The 22,963-nt window shown below is 38.8% G+C and overlaps 1 protein-coding gene across 11 annotated transcripts in view; it reads left to right on the forward strand.

The window, feature by feature from the left end:
• Window positions 1-1,341: 1,341 nt before the first annotated feature.
• The window catches only part of LOC124267145 (metastasis-associated protein MTA3-like), a 46,866-nt gene continuing 25,244 nt past the window's right edge, over window positions 1,342-22,963 (forward strand). For 10 of the 11 annotated variants that reach the window (XR_006895960.1, XM_046702025.1, XM_046702033.1 and 7 more), the window contains exons 1-4: window positions 1,342-1,548; window positions 2,035-2,102; window positions 2,267-2,360; window positions 11,082-11,129. Coding sequence is in view for 10 of the 11 variants with exons in the window: in XM_046702025.1 (XP_046557981.1) it covers window positions 1,521-1,548; window positions 2,035-2,102; window positions 2,267-2,360; window positions 11,082-11,129 (238 nt within the window). In the remaining variant the exon portion in view is untranslated. The remainder of the gene's footprint in view (window positions 1,549-2,034; window positions 2,103-2,266; window positions 2,361-11,081; window positions 11,130-22,963) is intronic. The other variant, XM_046702032.1, reaches the window with a different exon arrangement.

Consider the following 22,963-nt stretch of genomic DNA (forward strand, 5'->3'; position numbering starts at 1 on the left):
TAGCAATTGTCAAGTTTTGTCAGATATTTCTCTCATTTATACATAAAATGGATATATTTTATAATCAGAGAACTCCATAAAATGTTAAATAACAGATATACATGTGAAACCAACAATATAAACCAAAAGTTTCTTCAGAGTTCAGCCCAGTTTAGAAAATAGGAGTTTTTTTCTCAGCAAATAAATAGTAGAAATATAGCTAGTTTGTGTTAATTTGAGTGAAACCCAGTGAGTTTCTCCTTGTATTACCAATACATTCATTCTACAAGGCGGGACAAATAATACTAGTATTCCACAGCGCATTTGGAGTAATCATCAGTATCAGACCACGAAGCTAATGAATTGTGGGGATATCCTCTTACATAACCACGCCGCACCAAAAGTAACAATGAAGCTCCCATAAACAGCAGAAGCTTAAAACGGCAGAGCTTTAAGTCCACGATAACAGCTGGAATAGAAATAACATCTTTGATATGTAAACCACCGTTAATTCGGAATTCTTACATTGTGTAAACTGCAAAGCAAGCCCGGCCATTCTCCTCAAGATATCTAAATATAGATCCCATCACATTTTTTTGATATTTTGAAAGTTGAAATTACAAATAGATTTGATATTCGTGATAGATGGACGATATAGTCAGATAACAACCAGGTGAATGCAAAAAATATTGTTACTATATTTGAAGTTGACCTCCGAGACCCGTGCGTGGTTGATCTCTCACTCTCAGGATGCACAACATAGGTCCGGGTTAACTACTGTCACGCACACTGGAACTATATTCTTGCGCATGTAGACAGGTGTCCTTTTCCCTGACGTCACATAGTTGCTAAGTTACTGAGTTTTTCCACCCTTCTTCGCCGGCGTATGAGTACTATGATCCCGGGGTAACTACTTTTAGATCACTGATCATTTGTTTGACCAGTGCTGCCATGGTCGATGAAATTTGATTGTTTGAGTGACCACTAAAGGCAAAATAAGACCAAATTGGGGCCCAGGAAGGTTCTAACAAGAACAAAGAAACCCAAAACGACGCTTTCGTTCGAAAATAAATACGTTGTTCTGAATAAACGCCATATACATTTATATGATTAATTTACCATTTTTGAACATGGAATATAAGTATTTTTACATATTTGGCCTAAAAAATCACAGTAAAGGTGAAAATGGCAAAAATGTGTTTTTCTCGAATATGTGACCATTTCTGTCCACTACATGTTTCTAGTCTTATAGTGGGTGTCAAGTGGTGAAGTTTGACACCCTGCATGCCTAGGTTCTGTGATGGACGTACCTCAAGTGTATTTTAGAGTGAAAACCGAGTGTTGCCGAAGGACGAATGACGTCACGTGTGAAAAGAGGAGGAAGACAGTAGGCAGTCCGAGAAATGGCGACTCCATGATCTGTCGCTTCAGGGGGGTAATGAAGTGGACCTTCGTGATATTATACCCCATGTATTCGCATGATTGTGCTTTATAGGACGAAAAAGGATACTATCTTTAAATTACCACCATACACATGAAAAATGGCGGCAAATATGTACAGAGTTGGAGGTACGTATAATTTCGGAATATGGAAAGAGCATGGACGGACCCACTCGTCCCGCGGCATGATACCTCGACACCTTTGTCGTGACACAACATAGTAATCATGCATAATGTACCTCCCGATCGATACCATGGATATTCTGACAACAAGTTTGATTTCATAAATGTACATTTTGAGCTTTTAGGTTGTTTCGGAGTTTTTAATTCACGTGAGTACAGTGCATGCGTATGCATGCGAGGTGTGATTCGGTTCAACTTCACTGAGAATCTCCGTTCAACACTTTTTATCTTAAATTCCGTTAATCAAATGCAATTTCTATATAGAAAATGTGGATAAAATTAATCTGTCCCGATTTTTGATGTCTGATTTGCTTTGTGTTGGTCACATTTGAACCTCAATTACCCCAAGGGACTATTTTTCGTCAGTGGCTTGTACATACAAACCGGTATATTGACGAGCACACACAAAGACCTTTTTTGTTTCCTTTGCAGATTATGTATATTTTGAAACATCGTCCACATCCCCGTTCCAAATAAGACGAATCGAGGAACTCAACAAGGTAAGAGAATTGTACTTTTGTGCCAATTCAAGCGATCGTGTGTTGAAAATGTTGTAAATCTGTTAAATTCCGGTGATTGCGGCGGGTGATTTGGGTTATTGTTATTCAATGCTTATCCAATGGCTGACTTTGACTAAGAGTGTCTGTCAACATCTTCCTTGCAGACTCCAAATGGAAATGTGGAAGCCAAAGTTATGTGTTTTTATCGAAGGAGGGATATATCCAGTTCACTCATCGTGTTGGCGGACAAGCATCAAAGTAAGTGGAATGGGGTTTGTTTATTGATAGGCCGGTGATACGATTAGCCCGATACACAGCCGGATGGGGCACGCGATGCATGTCGGCTCAAGTAGTGCGCTCGCGACCTACTTTGAACTCAGTAATGCTTGGACTTGAGTAAAACCATTGTTTGACCACGTAGACATCTCATATCATTTTAAAAACACAGGTCCACGTGGGTCCGATCCAAGTGTTGAAAATAGTCCGGCTTTGCGAGCAGATATTTGATTGGAGGACCTAGGCTTCATTCATACGTTTAGTGTTGTCCCAACTTTTGCTATGTTTTACTGTGAATTATGCCTTATTAAATCATGATTTTCACTCATTTCACAGCAAATGAATACTACTGATGCATGAGTATTAAATTACGATATGTTCAAGGGAAATAGACACAGTTTTTATGTTACATTTACAAGTCATCTATAAGGTAGCTACACAGATGATGTTTTTCAACAAAAAGTCATGTCTCATCAAGTTTTAATAAAAAAAATTGATATAATTTTGCTAAAATCAACATTTCACAGTAAAGTTGTACATCATTATTTTCTTGAATCAATAGAATAATCATTGATCTGGCAATGGGGCAACTGAACATGTTCAAAAATATTTTATCACTTACATGATTTTCAAGATGCAATGAATCGGATCAAAATTCGAAACAAACAAGGAATACAGTGAAGGTTTGTTGATTTGGACACGGTTAATCTAAAAATGTTGCACTCAAGAAAATTACTGTTGGAATCGCCCGTATCCCATAAATCCATCAATAAAACCAGCGGTGAACATGTATATTCTCTGGTGGATCACATAGTCATTGATATAACATTGCTGCATGTGAGTCATGGGTTTATCCAGAAAGGTGTTATTCTTAATGTAATATTTTCAGGATCACTGTACTTTGTTGTACTCATCAAAATGGATTTAATCAAGAGCACATAGATCTGATAAATGTAATAACATTGTGTAGCCTCTTAATATTTTTGTTTGATAAATACTCAGCTTGCAAACAAAAACATCATTTATGTAATGGTTCTTATGGTTGTATATTGGAAATCTTTCCCGAATTTGTATTTGCCCGGACACAGTGTAACAACTGTTTCCCCTCAACCTAAGGTGTTGGTATGAGGCGACTGAGTAGATCCAGTGTTCAGACATGATGACTTTCTTGGTTGAACATGTGTCTTGGTGCCCTGACCTTGTAGATCATTTCTCACAATAATCAACAGATCAGTGTTTCAGAACGACTCAGTCTCTAGGTCACTGAATGTCACCCAGAATGTCCTTTTGATATCGTTAAATGTTGAACATATAGAAGAATCACTCCTGGATTGTTTGGTCCAAACCAGATTATTAAAAGGCTGTAACATTTGGAATATGTCGTTAAAACAACAATACAACATGATTTGTTTATAACATGCAGATTGAAAGTATATGTTGAAGTCTCTAAATAGTAGAGGATCATTTTGGGTTGGGATTCAAGGGTATAAGTTTTACTGATTAACTTATATTTGTCATAAAAGGAGACAGGGTTGATTGTATTTCATAGAATCCCAGCAATATAGAATGCCCTGTTGGAGTAGATGTTGCGTCAGACTTGATTACTTACAAGCAACTTTGGTATAACTGGAATATGTCTGTTTAAGGCATTGAACAACAAATAATGATGGTGCTTATTGTTTGAGTATAATTGAATATTTGAAGATTGTATGTTGTTTAGTAGTCGGGGTACCATAGTGGGGTGAGGTGAAATTGGATTTAACGTCGTGCTTGAGAATATTTCGCTCATATGACGACGGTACCATAGTGAGGTCTTTTGCTATGATAAGCTTGACAGCTGACTCTGAACCAGACAAACCAGTCTGCTCAGATATGTCTGGTTTTATAGCAACACTACAATTCTTTTCATGCATTTAACATCAAAGTAAGCAATATGCAAATTGTAATAGAGCAAAATACTCCAGTGAGAGACATTATGAGGTTCAGTCAACGCATTTGGGATATGGTACATATATCAAGCAGCTCTGATTCCTTCAGTCACCACTTACAACAGGCAGGGGTTGGTGAAGATCAATTCTAACCCAGATCTTCAGAGGTATCAAATCTAAACAATGCTGACAAATTTCACATGCTGCAGTGTAATATAATGCCAGACTTGGAAGTATGTTGAACTTTTCCCTTCAGGATGTCTGCACACCCTATCCTCAAAATTTGTGTTGAAGGGAAGGACAACTGTTCGGGGTAGAAGTGTTAAGGGTTTGTAGACTGATTCCCAGCAATCTTAACTAATAAGAATGGACTCAAAGAATTGTGTGGTTGGCTTGTCACGGTTCATGGTGTCATTGTTCCACGAAATTTTGGGCATGATCCCCAATAACTAGCTTTGTGTGGTCTATGTTATGGTCTCTCTACCATAATCATACATGATACTATCCTAAAAAACATGCTCAATAATATTTTGCTCACAAATCTGTGGCAAATCAATAAAGTTGACAGTTCCATTTCACCTTTGTTTAATATGGCCCAATTTTTGTTATAAACTGCCAACAACTTCTTCTGACACACTCCTCAGTTCAAGAAGTTGCGATTTAGATGTTACGGAGCACTAAAATGATTTGTGACAAGTTCAGTTGGAGACACTTGAGTCTCTGTCATGTCAGTGAGATTCAGCTGTATGGATGTAACAAGGCCCTTAGCTGCTCCTATGTTGTGTCAATGTAAATAGTGGCAAACTATACTGGACAAAATAAGTTAGGGATATTGGTATTTTTATGATTGATATTTTATAAGTGTGTCAATGAATAGATAGATTATTATTCATAATTTCATATATCCCTAACTATTTTTGTCCTGTATATTAACATTATGTTGCTACATGGTTTGTCAGCAGTGTTATTCTTAGTGAGTTTAGTTACACACTGCACTCAGCAATATTCCAGCTATATGGCTAGGGTCATAAAATCCAGTGATCAACAGCATGAGCATCAGTCTACGCAATTGCAGTAATGGGAATAATCTGCTGATCTGCGGATTTTCGCTGATTTTATTTCAAATTGATCAATTCAAACCCACATTCGATGACACAGTGTTAAGTTTTCAGCTGAAAATAGATTTTCCGGTTGCCGTCCCAGCAAATGGGATACGATGACATGTGTCAAACAAGTCACGAGTCTGACCACCCGATCCCATTAGTTGCCTCTTACGACAAGCATGGGTTGCATCAATTCTAACCCGGATCTTCACAGGCTTTAAGGAAGTAGGACATAGGAAGTAGCTTGTAAAGCCGAGGCTATGTTTAGTTGCTTATATAATAATGTATTGGAGGTGTTACTGTTTGAATGGAACACATACGGCCAGTCGTCTAAGGCACCACAGTTTGCTGTGCTGACTTCCATCCCTGAGCTGTACCAGAAACCTGTGATCATGGATTTTCCACGTTTGTCAGCATCATACCTATGTTTGTGGATTTCACTAAAGTACTAAATGTCTAACATGGCATCACGTTTTGTCTTTCCACTTACAGCTGATACATCCTGGTTTAACAGAAATACTGTTCAGAGCGACATTCTTACTATTACTGATCACAAGTTCCATGAAGGAACACTGGGCTTTTTCTAAAAAGTGATGACACAGCTACAATGAGTGTAAATCTGTCAGTATCAGTCATGCCATCCTCGATAATCTCCAGGGTATACGTTATGATCACTCTCCACTATACCCTGGATGCATTCATGGCTTGGCTCGATGATTTTATTACCTCCCTTGGCTGGCTTTTTATCCAATCAGGTGTCTACGCTGGGAAATTGAGCGAACGAATCACAACACACTTTCGCTTCATGAATTATCTAACCGTTTAAACTTGGCAACACAATTGATGCAGAGGTACTCTGAAAGATGTAGAATTTTATATATTTATATAAGATTGAGATCTGTCAATTTGTCTGTAATATTTCCCCCCAAATGTGAGTGGTACTGCGAACAAACCTTCACGACTGTTCACGCTATCTTTGTTGACACTGGCAAGCTCGGATGTAACAGCGGCTTAGCTGATTGGCTACAATGCGTAGCCAGCAAAGGGAGGTAATATAATTATGGGGCCAAACCGTGGATGCGTCCAGGGTATAGTGGAGAGTGATCGTAACGTATACCCTGGAGATTATCGAGGATGCAGTCATGCAATCGTCATAGCACTGAAATTGATTTGAAGAATGGGACCCAAGGAAATAACATTTCTCTAAACAGCTCCTATGCTTGACTCGTAATTGCATATGGGACGGTGGGATAGCCTAGTGATTATGCGTTTGCTTGACACACCGAGAACCTAGGTTTGATTCCCCACATGGGTACAATGTGTGAAACCCGTTTCTGGTGTCCGCCTGTCGTGATATTGTTGGAATATTGCTAAAAGCAGTGTAAAACTAAACTCACTTGCGTAATTGCATAACTTGAATATTGTACTGTTCCTCCCCTACACCATGTAAAGTCATGAACTCATGTCCAGCTGTCACAGTATCTAATGTTGCACAATACATTGCTGTACAAATCAATGAAGCAGCAATATTTTTCTGGCTAACAAAGCAGCTTATGTTTCATGTTTCTACCTCAAGTTGTCATCTCAATCTATTACTCTCTGGCAGTGTAGTTAGGGACACTGCTCATATCACCTCTCCAGTGTAGCAGGGACACTGATATCACCTCTCCTGTGTAGTAGGAACACTGATGCTTATATCGCCTCTCCTGTGGAGCAGAGACACTGATGCTTATATCACCTCTCCTGTGTAGCAGGAACATTGATGCTGATATCACCTCTCCTGTGTAGCAGGAACATTGATGCTGATATCACCTCTCCTGTTTAGCAGGAACATTGATGCTGATATCACCTCTCCTGTTTAGCAGGAACATTGATGCTGATATCACCTCTCCTGTGTAGTAGGGACACTGATGCTGCTATCACCTCTCCTGTGTAGTAGGAACACTGATGCTGATATCACCTCTCCTGTGTAGTAGGAACACTGATGCTTATATCACCTCTCCAGTGTAGTAGGAACACTGACACTGATATCACCTCTCCTGTGTAGTAGGGACACTGATGCTGACATCACCTTTCCTGTGTAGTAGGAACACTGATGCTGACATCACCTCTCCAGTGTAGTAGGAACACTGATGCTGATATCACCTCTCCTGTGTAGTAGGAACACTGATACTGATATCACCTCTCCTGTGTAGTAGGAACATTGATGCTGATATCACCTCTCCTGTGTAGTAGGAACACTGATGCTGATATCACCTGTGTAGTAGGAACACAGATGCTGATATCACCTCTCCAGTGTAGTAGGAACACTGATGCTGATATCACCTCTCCTGTGTAGTAGGGACATTGATGCTGATATCACCTCTCTTGTGTAGAAGGGACATTTATTTTGATATCACCTCTCCTGTGTAGTGGGAACACTGATGCTGACATCACCTCTCCTGTGTAGTAGGAACACTGATGCTGACATCACCTCTCCTGTGTAGTAGGGACATTGATGCTGATATCACCTCTCCTATGTAGTAGGGACATTGATGCTGATATCACCTCTCCTGTGTAGTAGGGACATTGATGCTGATATCACCTCTCCTGTGTAGTAGGGACACTGATGCTGACATCACCTCTCCTGTGTAGTAGGAACACTGATGCTGACATCACCTCTCCAGTGTAGTAGGGACACTGATGCTGATATCACCTCTCCTGTGTAGTAGGGACACTGATGCTGATATCACCTCTCCAGTGTAGTAGGAACACTGATGATGATATCACCTCTCCAGTGTAGTAGGAACACTGATGCTGATATCACCTCTCCTGTGTAGTAGGGACATTGATGCTAGTAGGGACACTGATGCTTATATCACCTCTCCTGTGTAGTAGGAACACTGATGCTGATATCACCTCTCCTGTGTAGTAGGAACACTGATGCTGATATCACCTCTCCTGTGTAGTAGGAACACTGATGCTGATATCACCTCTCCTGTGTAGTAGGAAACACTGATGCTGATATCACCTCTCCTGTGTAGTAGGAACACTGATGCTGATATCACCTCTCCTGTTTAGCAGGAACATTGATGCTGATATCACCTCTCCTGTGTAGTAGGAACACTGATGCTGATATCACCTCTCCTGTGTAGTAGGACCACTGATGCTGATATCACCTCTCCTGTGTAGTAGGAACACTGATGCTGATATCACCTCTCCTGTGTAGTAGGAACACTGATGCTGATATCACCTCTCCTGTGTAGTAGGGATATTGATGCTAGTAGGGACACTGATGCTGATATCACCTCTCCTGTGTAGTAGGAACACAGATGCTGATATCACCTCTCCTGTGTAGTAGGAACACTGTAGAAGGAACACTGATGCTGATATCACCTCTCCTGTGTAGTAGGAACACTGATACTGATATCACCTCTCCTGTGTAGTAGGAAACACTGATGCTGATATCACCTCTCCTGTGTGTGTGATGCTGATATCACCCTCTCCTGTGTAGTAGGAACACTGATGCTGATATCACCTCTCCAGTGTAGTAGGAACACTGATGCTGATATCACCTCTCCAGTGTAGTAGGAACATTGATGCTGATATCACCTCTCCAGTGTAGTAGGAACACTGTAGAAGGAACATTGATGCTGATATCACCTCTCCTGTGTAGTAGGAACACTGATACTGAATCACCTCTCCTGTGTAGTAGGAACACTGATGCTGATATCACCTCTCCAGTGTAGTAGGAACATTGATGCTGATATCACCTCTCCAGTGTAGTAGGAACACTGTAGAAGGAACATTGATGCTGATAACACCTCTCCAGTGTAGTAGGGACACTGATACCATCCAACTTGTGTAGTTGTGTCAATATCATCTCTGATGTAGTAGACATTGAACCTCATCGGAAGACATGCATTTTTCATCAAAAGTAATTGAACAGAAAGTATTCCTGACAAGCAGCTGCTCAGCAAGCCACAGCTCAGCAAGCCACAGATTATTCTATCAAGTACAAGGGTTGTAAGCTGTTTAGTACATAGGTCACCATGGAAAGTAATATCGGTCTACATGAAATATATATCAAGTTGTTATGCATTCTGTAGTCTGCCAGACTGGTGTAGTTACAATTTTTATGTCATGTATTATTTCATGACCTTGTGGTTGCTGTGTGCTTTTATTGTTTTCTGAAGAACCATCGGTACATCCATAGATTTGGTATGCTTCAGATTCGTGGTTTTATGATGTTGGAAATTAAACATTGTGAAGGTTCAACATTTTGGGGGTTCGATGTCATAGCTCATGCTCTTGACCACTATGTTTGTATGTGGAGATTTGTTTATTTGCTATGTTAACAACCTTGTTATTTGACTGACTATAAATACACAACACTATATCATGCATACTGAACTTTGCTCAAGGTCATATATTCACAGACATCTTTAGAAGTGTGTTAACGGATGTTGCCATATTTAATTGACCATCTGAGATCTAGAAGCACCATGTAATCTTCAATGTAATTGCCTTTGTCTGATATGGGATGACTGGATTAGTTTAGTTGGGTATCTGTGAAGTAAATACTTTGATGTCACTGCTGCATGGTGATCCTGAGGCAAAATAGGTCTCCACCACACTGACAACAGTGACTTTATGGTTACATATATGAAGTATTAACTGGCTTATTGTTTGTGGGGCGGTGGGGTAGCCTAGTGGCAAAGCATTTGCTCGTCACGCCAAGGGCCCAGGTTTGATTCCTCACGTGGGTACAATGTGTGAAGCCCATTTCTGGTGTCCCCCGCCATGATATTGCTGGAATATTGATAAAAGCTGCGTAAAAAAATACTCAGTATTGTTTGTGGTCGAATTCTGAAAGAGTGAGTAGATGATGATGGTGTCACTGATTTGTTTGGATAAGACTCTTTTTGAAAGTCTCTGACGTAGATGGATGATTTTTAAATGAAATACTCACTCATGCATTTGATTTTTCTGAGGTGCGTTAGATGGTCTCCGTGGCCTTCTGGATAGAGCATTTGCCTGGTGAACAGGTCACCGGTTTGATCCCTGGCTTTCTGATGCATAAATATGATAAAATATGGTACTTCCTGTTATCCTGAGAGAGATAGGCTCATTGTTAAATTTCATCCTTATCTTTTCAAATTATGTTTATGGAGATTGACTCACATGAGTCCCTTTTTTGTAGCTATAAGTTTGTTTGTCCTACCTACTAGCACTGTTATGATTCAACATGCATGTTCGGTGAATCAAACTGTATCTCTTCATGAATTCAATTCGTTAGTCATGATCAGTGGAAAGGAATAATCTTTAAATTATTTTAAAGAGGCTGTTTTTATTTAAATATGAGTCTTAATTATCAAAACAAGATTTGCAAAATGGAAGACATCCAAGCCCTGCAGGATAATAGCCAACACTCAGATATATTTTATTTGACAGTTATGTGATCACTGGCCACTGTCATGATAAATTATCACTGTCAACCTGACCAGAATAATTAGTTTATCATATGGTTATTGTTTCACTGAATATATTGAATATTACCTCAACAGGTGCCTTGTTATTGTATTCATTACCCAATACTAGTGATACGTATCGTATTCACCCCAGTGGATTCCCCTACTACCTACATGACTGAAGTGGTATTAACATTGCATTAACTTCAGTCTTTCTTGCAGCTGATGCCCTTGATTCGAAAAAGGTGTACAACCAAGACAGAGATGAAGGTATGTTTGCTTTGTATGGTTGATTGTCATGGTTCCCATTTCATGTACAATTTGGATTTCAGTGAGTTTGCTATAACCACTGCTTTTGATTAAGGGATTGCCTGCCACTGAGGCTGGCGCAGAGTACCTTCCTGTCTGTTACAGTTACTGTCAATACTTGGTGTAAATGTCTGGTTGGAACTGGTACTTGACCTTGCAAGTGTTGCTGTCATGGGCAACAGTTTGTACTGTTCAAAGTTGCTTGCTCTATGGATTTCCTGTTCAGCAGCCTTCTGATTATGTTCAAAAAGCCAGAATCTGCTTTTGCCACAGCTTTTTTGAGCTCTCTTCCCACATGTTGCAGCCATGCTGTGATCCGAGGAGTGTTGAACCGAAGTCACTTACCAACAAATAGGTACATCTCCACTGAAAATATGATATTGATAACTGACTGACTTTATCAGTTTGTCTGAAGCCCCTGTCTATAATGTCTTACAGTCTAGTAAGGTCAGCTTGTATGAATCTCAAAATGAAGAATAACATCCGGGAATTATTGTCAGAGTATAACAATATGCCAGTAGACTGAGTATTTATTCATTTATTTATTTATTTATTTATTTATTTATTTATTTATTTATTTATTTATTTATTTATTTATTTATTTATTTATTTATTTATTTATTTATTTATTTATTTTTACAATATAAGTACACTTCCAGAATCTTGTAGAAAATGTTATTTTTCATTGGCCGTATATGCAGTCTACATTCACATCAGTGGGATTCTTCATTCTGTTGAACATGTTGAGCTGTAAACATGATTTTTAAAGTATTTGCATAATTGGGTTATTTTGAAATTTTTCAAATTCTTAGTCTACAATAGTCTATTTTTCAAGTTTGACATTAATCTCTTGAGACGACCTAAGAGGGTCCTAATCAGAATTGTCTTGTTACTCAATTAGTTTCAGATGGTTTCAGTTTTCATAATTGACCTTTGTTTTCAAATTTTGTTTATAGTGTGTTATCTTTAACCTTAAACATTGCGTTAATGAAAGGTGGGTTTTGTATTATGTTCCTTGTCTTGCATACTGACAACAGGATGAGTCTTTATTTATTAATCATGAAGATGACTTTAACTTGAAACTCATGCTGAGCGACAACTGACTCACCAACAACAATAGTCGTTCTCCATACTCCATTGCAGGTCGCTATGACAGATCCTCATTGTTGAATGGTGTATGGTATTCTTTGGTGCTGTTATTGTTAGCAAAGTCTTAGTTTTGAAGACTATGTGGTGCCAGAATATGCCTCATGCTGTCAATGGTTTGCATGGCCAGGATATGACAACTGTTCTCAGGCAGTAATGGTGGAAAGGAATATTTCTTGAGTGCTTTTTGCAAATGGTGTCCCAACAACATTAACGTCGATACCCTTTCCTCCTTACCACTGTCTGGATGATTTGAGTAAGGCCTTTTGTCAGTTGTGTTTTTTTGGTTTTTTAAAATCTTTTATTAATAGCCCTTGAATAGTGGATTATCTGTCATGCATCTAAAATGCAAAATGATGTCAGTACAAATGCAGACTGTCTAAGTTTGAATTCTGCTGTGGTAATATCTGCCGGTATCTTTGTTCCATGTTATCCCCCCTATTGGGTGTCTGTACCTCATGCGTTTTTGTGTGAGTTGACCAATATGGGGATCAGATGGTGAGGCTCTTTGAATTGGCTGATTGCATGACATCATACCCTAATGGTATGCTGATGCTTTCAGTCACTTGTTTGTCTGATCCAGAAAGCTTTTTAACAGCTGGAATTATACTGACTGTCACAGGACAATAATTAGAAGTAGCAATTTAAAAAATATTTCTTTGATGTTAAATTGTTAATGGGATGAATGTTGTAAAAAGCGGAATAGGTTGCCATCTGGACAAATATCTAGCGCTAATGCTTACAGTATGTGTCACATCGCCTATTTCTGCAGCAGCCACATGCCATTTCTTTGAAGGTCATGTGCCAGCCTTTAAGTTACTTATAATTTTATTGATTTTCTATCACCATGGCAACATCATGGTATGAACCTGCTGCCAGATAGTGCTATTAATATTTATTGGATGAAAACAATGAACACACCTCTTGGCCTGGTCATAGCCCTATGGTTATCAAACAGATGTTTGGACTGCCTTAGTGTCACATGTCACTCTTGAATATTGTTCTTATTTTAGACCAGGTGAAAAGCTTCAGGGTAAGAATAGGATAACATTATGTGTGTATGACCACATTGTCGGAGGGTATCTCGATGGAGGGTTCGAATCCCAGATTTGCTGTTAATATGTCTCTTAAGTTTATGTGGACCATACCCTTGCTCGTCGTTTTTTGGGTATATTTGAATTAATTCAAGCTGTTGTCCTCACACATAATGCTGACATGTGAAGATTTAAGTGAAGATCCTGTGATAAACAAAACTCACTTCATGTTAAACAATACAGTGACTGCTAGTCTGTCTTTGACAACCACAAACTAGACCTGGCCAAGTTACATAGGTATTGATTCTGCAGCAACGCCACCAGTTTACTGCTTTTTGGAACTTAATTTCCTGAACAGAACTGAAGATAATATTGATTTTAGTTGAACACATGCATTATGTGTGACTGGCCTGTGACCATTGTAGATCAGATTTAACAGTTAGTTTTGATGCTGGAAAGGTTGGCCTTCTATGTGGTGCCAAGGTGTATCTGACAGTAGTGACGTGACTATGATATGTGAGTCGATTGATTGGTGAATGTAGTGCAGTGTAAGGAAGTAGCAACAGGGGGAGGGAGATTACATCATTGCTATTATTAGGCAGCATTTTTCTTCTTCATTTTCTCCTTTGTACTTTGTAGGATGGAGGATGGTTCTTTGCATTTGTGACAGATAACTGAATGACAGGGGCTAGTGTATTTGACAAAGTATTTTAGTGCTGGGATTTGTTTTCATAAACATTATTTTTAAGCCTATTTGGTTTCCTTTTATAATGTTTCAATGTTTTTTTGTTTTGTGAGTTTGTAACATTTTGCCATTTTAACAGTCATCTGAGAAATATTATTTGATTTAATAGGTATTTCCAAATGGAAATAGAAAGCATCACCTTGAAAATCAGTTGTATCTAAGCTTAGGTATCATGAAACCTAATGCATTGACAAGCTGTTGTAGTTGTACTTTATATCATGCTACAGCCTAGGACAGTACTCAACTTTCCTAGTTAATGTCGATATGGTTTGACTTTTCCCCCTATTTCAACACAAGATAATGCAGCAAAATTATAAGTATTGTCAAAGAGTAACAGGAAGATAAATATTTTAACATGACAAAGCATCTATACAAACTATGTTGATCCAACCCATTGCCGTTCTAGGAAAAACTGAATAGATAAAAGGATGATTTTGACACCATTGAGAATCACGGATAAAATTTCACATTCATAGTTCAATTGAAACGTAAATTGAGTAGTTGCCTAATTCTAGGAGGGAAGAAATTGAAGAGGAATTAGGATACTCAGCATCTCAGATATCTTCCTTTTATACTTTTATTTCATGTTCCATATGCTTAAAATAGCATTGACATTATGGTAATTCACCATTGATAGTAGTCAATTACGATGAACGCTAGCCTCCCTGCAGTTGATTTCTCAATGTGTCTGTACACTGATGTGGAGACTTGCGATGGGGACTGATGTCTGCAATGGCTGCTGTCTGTCTTCTGACCTACTAAAGCATCAGCTGTCTGCCTGGGACGTTAGTGAGGGAGAGCGTGTCTGACCTTCCTGCTGTTGCTGATGCATGTGGGTCACACTAGGCTGGTACTACCACAGCTTGGGTGGGTCTAGGGGGGGGGGGACACTCAGCAGTGCTGGAGCTGCTTGACCTGTGCTGCTGGCTCTAGCGGAATCCATCCTCACTGGCTCTTTTTCCAAAAGAAAAAGTAGTCCTATTACCTCTCTCTGATTTTAGATTCGGACAGTGTCAGTAAAAATTGAATTTGAGCACCTGAGTAAATATCTACAATTAAAAGATGAATTTTAAGTTTTGGATGGAACTGATCAACTCCATCAGCTCTGTCAGTGGAACATGGGAGAAATCAGTGGTGTGTGTATTGAAATCAATTGAGCAGAACGAGAGACAACACAAAGGCCTGGTGCTATAGTGCTGTGGTAAGGCTGGGTTGGCGGCAGTCCGGCAAGCAGGGACAGCTGGTCCCACACAAAGACGACAGGCTACAAGAGGGAATGACAACCCTGGGGTACCTGCCCAGATGTTGCACTCCCTGCTGGGGTGTGATTGAGAGTCATGCATGGCCTGATTCATGGAGGCCCTCATGAGGTGCTGCTTCCTTTAGCTGAAGTGTGAGATTCATGTTTGGCCTGATTGTGGAGGCCCTCTTTAGGGACAGTCTCATTGGCTGGTAAAGCCATCCTTGGCCTGACTGATGAGGCCCTCTGGAGGTGTTTCTTCTGTGGCTTCAGTGTGTGAATCATATATGGCCTGATTGATGAGGCCCTCTCAGGGTGATAGTTCTTTGGCCAGAGAATGAGCTTCAGTTGTTAGGCCCTCTTGAGGTATAATGTTGTTGGTACCTATTGCCTATTACAGCATGGTTGTTGGGGCTCTGTTTAGGTGCTTTCTGCTGGGCTTTTTGTGAGAGCCATTCATGGCCAGATTGCTGAGGCCCTGTTCGCAGGCTCCTCCAAGGCAAGGATTATTGCTGGCATCTTTAGGTGCTAACTCAATGGCCAGGGTGTGACAGCCCTGACATGGCCTGATAGCAGGCACTTGTCTTCCATGCCAGGCCATTTGATGTATGATTGCTGGTATTCTGATGAGCTTGTCATTTCATCGCAGTCATTTTGCCATGAATGTGTTGGCTGCCACTGAGTCATTTTTCTTTGTGCTGATTGTTACAAAATGGGTTGTGAAAGTCATGGCATGTCAGATGTTCGATGTCATCTGTACAGTGTAGTTACTATTACTACTATTTCAGGTTAAACCTCTACCTCTGTAATCATACATCAACCATATTTTCCTGATGCTACCGTTCACAGTGAATATTCTGGGGAAATGGGTTGTCTTCTGTCTAAGGCCATGCTTATTGCTTCTGCCAAGAAACCTATAATTATAGGTTTGAATTCCACGTTTCGAGGTTTGTGAGCGTAATGCTCATGCTTGTGAATTTCCAGGAAATTAGCAAAATCAAATCAGTCTTCAGTAAAACTATTTCAGGCCCAATTGTACCTTCAGCTCTTATTACAGAATATGTCTGTTGTGAAAACTGTCATTGTAGAAAATGTTTCATCTTCCTGTGTTCATTTGTTCATCTTCCTGAGTTCATGACTGAGTGACTTTAGTTTTACGCCACACTCAGCAATATTCCAGCTGAATGTCCGAATTATTCCTGCATCCATCGGTTGAATATGAGGCGTGGTATTTGGTCACATTTAGCAAAGTTAGCGAAGCACACTTGTGACTTGCAGCATTGTCGTAAAGCAAAATCACTTTAAGTCCACGTGACCGCATCTGTCTGTCAAAGTACATTAACCAATCACAAAACAGCTCACTTGTCATCCACGCCTTTGTATTGTGGTGTCAATCAAAGTGTAAATGTACAGTATCTTCAGTCGGGAGCTTTTAATGTCTAATTAAAACAACAACCCAGTTGGCCAGTTAATTAAAGGTCACATAAACCCTAGGGGGTCCAAATACATAAATCATTAACTGGCATCGTTATAAATGAAACCCCGTCATTAAAACTACTCATTTCGACCTTTAATTGACTTAAATCGACCTTTTTGACAACAGTGCACAATTCTCACCCGCGAACGAAATTTCAACCAATCAGAGCGGCTCGCCTCTGTGACGTCATATGAGGAATAGCTTTGAGGGCCGATGCAGAATTCATCTACATTTTAGGGGGTAAATTATCGTGTTTACAGGCTTGTATAAACCTGAAAATCGTGACAATTGTTGTGGAAAATGAAAGCTATATGTTCTCACAATCTACTGGCATTTAATTTTGTCTCCTGCTTTTGCCTAGTTTCCGAGTTACAACTTGTTTTCATAGACGATTCTGTCAAAATCGATCGGTGTCGTTAGGCCCTATTTGTATAATGACTGATCCAAATTGATCCCATTTCTGTGTTGTTTTACCTCGATATTTAATCATGTCATGTAAAATCTGTTTGTATTCTCAAAACAGTGTCGGCCCATAAGTTTTCACATGCAATACAGCAATTAATACTCCCTCGTTGTAACCCGTGTTAGAGGTGGTATAAACCTACACATGTTATTTTGTCATCATTCACTTGATGGTCAGTTAATGAATTTATAACAGGTATAATTAGTGGTAACACACTTAGATTACCGACAAAGGTTCCCATTTGGCATTTCTTGTGTCTGGAGTAAATATTCAACATTATAAACATCGATCAAAGGATTAACCGATAACACGCTGATTGATTAATTACTTTTATCTTACACAGCGGTTGTCAAAAGGTAGTGTTTATGTATGTAGATTTACTAATCTATACTGAATACACTCTGTCGTGTCGGTATCTCGCGTAAAAACAACGTCCTTCTTTCAAAGGATTAACCAGCAATACATTGATTGATTGCCCATTATTGGCTAACTAAATTACTGTTTTTAAAGAAAGGCGGACATTATGCAATTAGGTTCCAGGTGTGCTATCTTGGGTGACCAATGAGACTATACACCAATACCTGAAAAGATTTATCACTTTTTCGTATATTAAACTGTTAAAAGACACATCATTTGGAACAGTGTTGTGGATAATGATGGATACATTCCTCGAACAAGGTAATGGCCTGATATTGTTCCTATAACTTTAATCTGTTTTAATTTTAATATTTGCATTTTGTTTTATTCATTTGTCGTAGCATTCAACAGAATCATTTTTTCGCCGTGAAGTGTAATGAGACAGACAACATACACTAGGGTGTGTTATTAGCGAATTATGATTCACATTGGCAAACTATAAAATGTCTAGATATTACAGTTCTGTTATAAATTTACTATAAGTATCAGCAGATCGTCTTCTTTTATTTAGTTTCAAAATGCATAAAAGTATGATAATAAACTAATTAGGATTATAAGACCAAATATAAAGACGCATTACATTGACTAGTATCTACATACTGGTGAGTGGACATTAACCATGGGAATGTAGCGAAGAAATGTATCGCGCAGTATTGTGACTTCGACCCCCACCTCGCTTCCGTGGAAGAAATCGTTATGTTATAAGTTGTGTCATGCAAAATCCGTTTGGTTATGATTCCAATACATATTTAACAACGAGTAGAAAGTAGTCTTGATTTTCTAACTTGATGAAAACAAACTATAATCTCATTAATTCTAACAGATTTTTTATTGTTAAAATGGCGGCAATTCTGTCGAGAACATCCGCCAGTCTGAAGATGAATGGTATTGAGGTTTGTTTTCACCGAAGTTACAAAATCAGAACTACTTTCTACTGGTAATAAATATGTATTTTATTGATGGTAATAGGATTTTGCATGACATACGTAATTATATCATAACAATTTCTCGTGGCAGCGAGGTGGGTGTCAATATAATACTACTTACAATATTATTGTTACTCGACCACAACCTCACTTCCGAGGAAGAAATCGTTATGTTAACTTGTAACATAGAAAATCTTTATGGTCATCAATCATATGCATATTTTACTACAACTAGTAAGTAGTTTTGATTCTTTAACTTCCGTGAAGCGATCTGAACACAAGTAAGATATCGTTTCAGGCTTCCACAACGCTAATCCGCGACTAACAAACATAACCCATTTAGCTTACTAACTGCGGGTCCTGTGGAAATCTGTGCATGGGGACACCATCGCCCGACCCTAGGAGCAATTGTATATGGCAGCAGTCAATAAATAATCGAGCCTGGACCAGACAATCCAGTGATCAACAGCATGAGTATCAGTCCATGGAATTGGGAACATTCCGAGTACATGAAGACAAGGGGCGATGGGGTGGTTAAAGTGTTAGCTAGTCATGCCAAAGGCCCTGGTTCGATTTCCCCACGTGGATGCAATGTGTGAAGCTCATTTCTGGTATCTCCCACCATGATATAGCTGGAATATTGCTAAAAGCGGGATAGAACCCAACTCACACAGGAACACAATTTCCTTCATATACATATCCATTCCCCAAGGACTATGTTATAGGGTATTTTAGTAACAAACAGCACAGCATAATGTGAAGAGCTTCTGGCATGTGTTGGAATCTGTTTATAAAGTATCATCTCTGTGGAGAAAGACAGATGCAATTAGCACCCTGTATGTTGTCTGTCTTAATTCACAGGCAAGAGAAGGAAGCGTGTGCCTGCACGACAACGGCGGAGACGACGCAGGGGTGTTTGTATGTTGTGTTACATAATCAGTTTTGCTTTCATTTCTTGAAGCCAAAGAAAATAATTTTGCAAATCTTTTCAGTTTTTGCCAGTTCTCCTGTTTCTCCGGATTGGAGTGTTCATGCTGTGCTGAATGTTTATCAGGGTTGTTTCATGCGATATTTATTGTTCATTATCATAGTTTCATCTTACTTTTTGCTGTTGTACTAACATTTGTTGGTTTCCATTATAAATGATATTGTTATAATGTCTAATATTATGAGTATCAAGTTTTATCAGGCAATTTGCCTAATCATAGGGTCACTGAACTTCATTAGAAAAATCAACAATAAGATTTAATTGAGAACATCTATTTGTCTGTTGATGCTGTGTTTGGCTTGGATGTTGAAACAGACTGTAGGGTGTTCAGAATAGTGACCCATGAAGGTCTGGGTTAGCATGGGTTAGAATGTGTAACCCATGCTTATCGTAAGAGGCGACTAACGGGATCGGGTGGTCAGGCTCGCTGGCTTGGTTGGCATATGTCATCGGTTCCCAATTGCGTGGGTCGATGCTCATGCTGTTGATCACTGGATTGTCTGGTTCAGACTTGATTATTTACAGACCACTGCCATATAGCTGGAATATTGTGCGGCGTAAAACTGAACTCACTCACTCACTCACTCACTCACTCACTCACTCAGAATAGTGCAAGATCATTTGTTTGTAATAGTAACAAGATTTTCAGAAATGTTGACCATGCATGATGGAAGTTTTGTTAAAGAATAGTATATATAGTCATATATTTAACTGATTATATGTTTACAAAGACTTGCTGTGATATTACTGGAATATTGCTAAAAGCGGTGTAAAACTAAACTCACTCACTCACACTTAACAAAGACTGTTTGCAGTCTGTTACTTTTGCCAATAACTTAAGCCCAAGCCAAGTCAATGTTCCTAGTCAATGATGAACCGGTGATCACACTTGCTATATATTATCTCCTAAATTGACATAAATTAAACAGAAAGACAATTTGGTTAAGTAGGCACATTTCTTTTGGTCATGAACTGTAGTCAAATTTTGAAGTGCTCTCATTATAACCAAGTGTGTAGGTGCCGGTAATTCCAGTTGCCAATGACAGTCGATGGTGTAACATTCTTGAACATAACACACTGTCAATATTCTCATATCCCTGTAAAAATGTTTTAGGTACATGATGATGATGATGATGATGATGATGATGATGACGATTATTATTTCGCACATTGTTCCATTAGTAAAGTTTCAACAAAGGAAAATTAATTTAATTGCTGAGTTTCGTTGTGTACAAGGAAAGGCCAGCATACTTTGCTGTGTTTGTTTACTTGTGATCGTACATGAACAAACATGTCAGAAGTCTGGGGACAGGTCAAAGGTCATGTCACATGCCCATTGTGTCCCCAATTCGTCATTAAACAAAGACCTTCAGGGTCAAAGACATTTGCGTATCTGTGATATCAATGGACATATTGACCTGATAAATATGTAATCTTTAATTCAGGTTTTAGAAAGTAAATTTGAATATTCTTGAATGCAAGATATAATAATGTAAGGATTTTAGTGTTTAAGAGATTATCGAGAATTTAGAAGGTTTTTTCAGTCAGTCTTTTTTCTGTTAAAGTTGTAACACAATTTCAAATCTTGAAGGAAATTAAAACATCGAGCATCCTGATGAAACTGGCAAAATATCTCACCAACGTGATTGGTGATAAAGATGGTTCTTTCTTCTGTAAATTTGTGTTCTAAAAGGTGAAAAAAGCACTTCACAGATTTTGGAGAAAAATAAAAAATGAATGTTCAAAGATACCCCTTATGATTGGTGATTATCCTCCTATCAGTCCAGATAGATATTAGCAGGCATATTTAAATGCAGATTGCATAGCAGTTATTCATGCAGTTTTGTTGAATCAATACAGTGTAGGAGAAATTCCTTCCCATGATGCTTGTCTCTGATGGGGCCCGCGTGTATTACACTGATTAGTACAGAAATGAAGGTCACAGCGACATTACTCATAGTCATTGTGGGATGAGGCTTGCAATACTCATCAGTTCAGTTTGTGCTCACGTGAAATGGGCAGAGAGCCAAATTGATAGCAAGATTTAGTTTTGGTGGAGGATATTTGTTTAAATAATTAATTATTTAAGGAATTTGAATCCTTTTCTTGAGATGTTGTTGGCAGGCAATGTTTCTTTTTCTTAGTTTCAAATGGAATTGCTTTAGATTTATTATGGTGGTACGTGGAATGAAAGCTCTGCTTATTAACAGTCTAATGTAACTGAAACAGTTCAGCAGATTACAGGATTGTTGTCTCCTTTAAGATCTCAGGGCAAATTGTGTATCATTTATATGTCTTCTAGCTCCTGAACAGGCTCAATTTGTAGTTTAAGCAGGGGTGGAAATAACCCATTGCCCGACGTCCGAGTCCAGTGTTTTTTTCTGTCGGGCAAGCAAATTTGTATATCACGCTGTACTGGTGTCCAGTTGACTTTCCAATGTTAATTATGTTGTTCATTTAAAAAATCAGCAAGAAAACAGTCGGTATAGTGGAAAAAATATCAGGGCAAGTGACTTTCCATATGCCACTGTACCAGAGTACACTATCAATTATAAACTTATTTCCACCCCTGTTAAGAAACCATGATGTTGAACTTAAAGCTCTGTGTTATCATGCATTGGTTCAGAATGGAAGAAAGCTTTCCAATATTTGTCTTTCTGACAATTTATTTTTGTGATCATGTGTGCCAGTTGTTTCCTTAGTGAATGAATCTTGGCTGAAGACATGTTTGGGGTCCTGAGAATCAGGAAAAGTTGCAGGTTTCTAGGAAAGAGGGTGGTCGAATGGTTTCATGAGCTTGTACACAATCAAGTTACCAGGAGTCATTTCACAGTAGAGATAAAGTGATTGATGCCTTCTTCGGGTCACTTGCAGATATATTGCTGGTAGTATAATACTGTAATACTATGTTCTCAATGTGAGCAAGAATAGATTGTGTGGGTGTCATAGGTCATATATTGTGCAATAGTTTTGATCTGGATATTTTAAACTTGTAACCTGAAGGCATGATTGGGTTAATCAGATATATTTAGACAGTAATGGTACCATTGTGGTGATAGCATTAAGTTGTCAGTCTGGGTTTGATTCTCCACAAGGTTTCAATGTTTGGAGTTTATATCTGGTGTCCGGTGGCGTGATGTGGCTGGAATGTTACTATAAAAAAGCAGAGTAAGATCAATGTCTTATAATTACCTGTTTTCAACATTTTTGGTAAATGCAATTCTGAACCCCTTTAAAACATTTATTTTTGGTGCCCTGGAATTATTTCAGGAGTATAGTTGATCTCTGCCCAGGCTGTTGAGAATGTGGGATACTGTAGATGTGTGTTAATGTATGTGACCTTTACAGACATGTCTACA

Source organism: Haliotis rubra, unplaced genomic scaffold (assembly GCF_003918875.1).
Source record: "Haliotis rubra isolate DU_JTF1 unplaced genomic scaffold, ASM391887v1 Scf13, whole genome shotgun sequence".
In the NCBI taxonomy this organism is placed as follows: Eukaryota; Metazoa; Mollusca; class Gastropoda; order Lepetellida; family Haliotidae; genus Haliotis; species Haliotis rubra.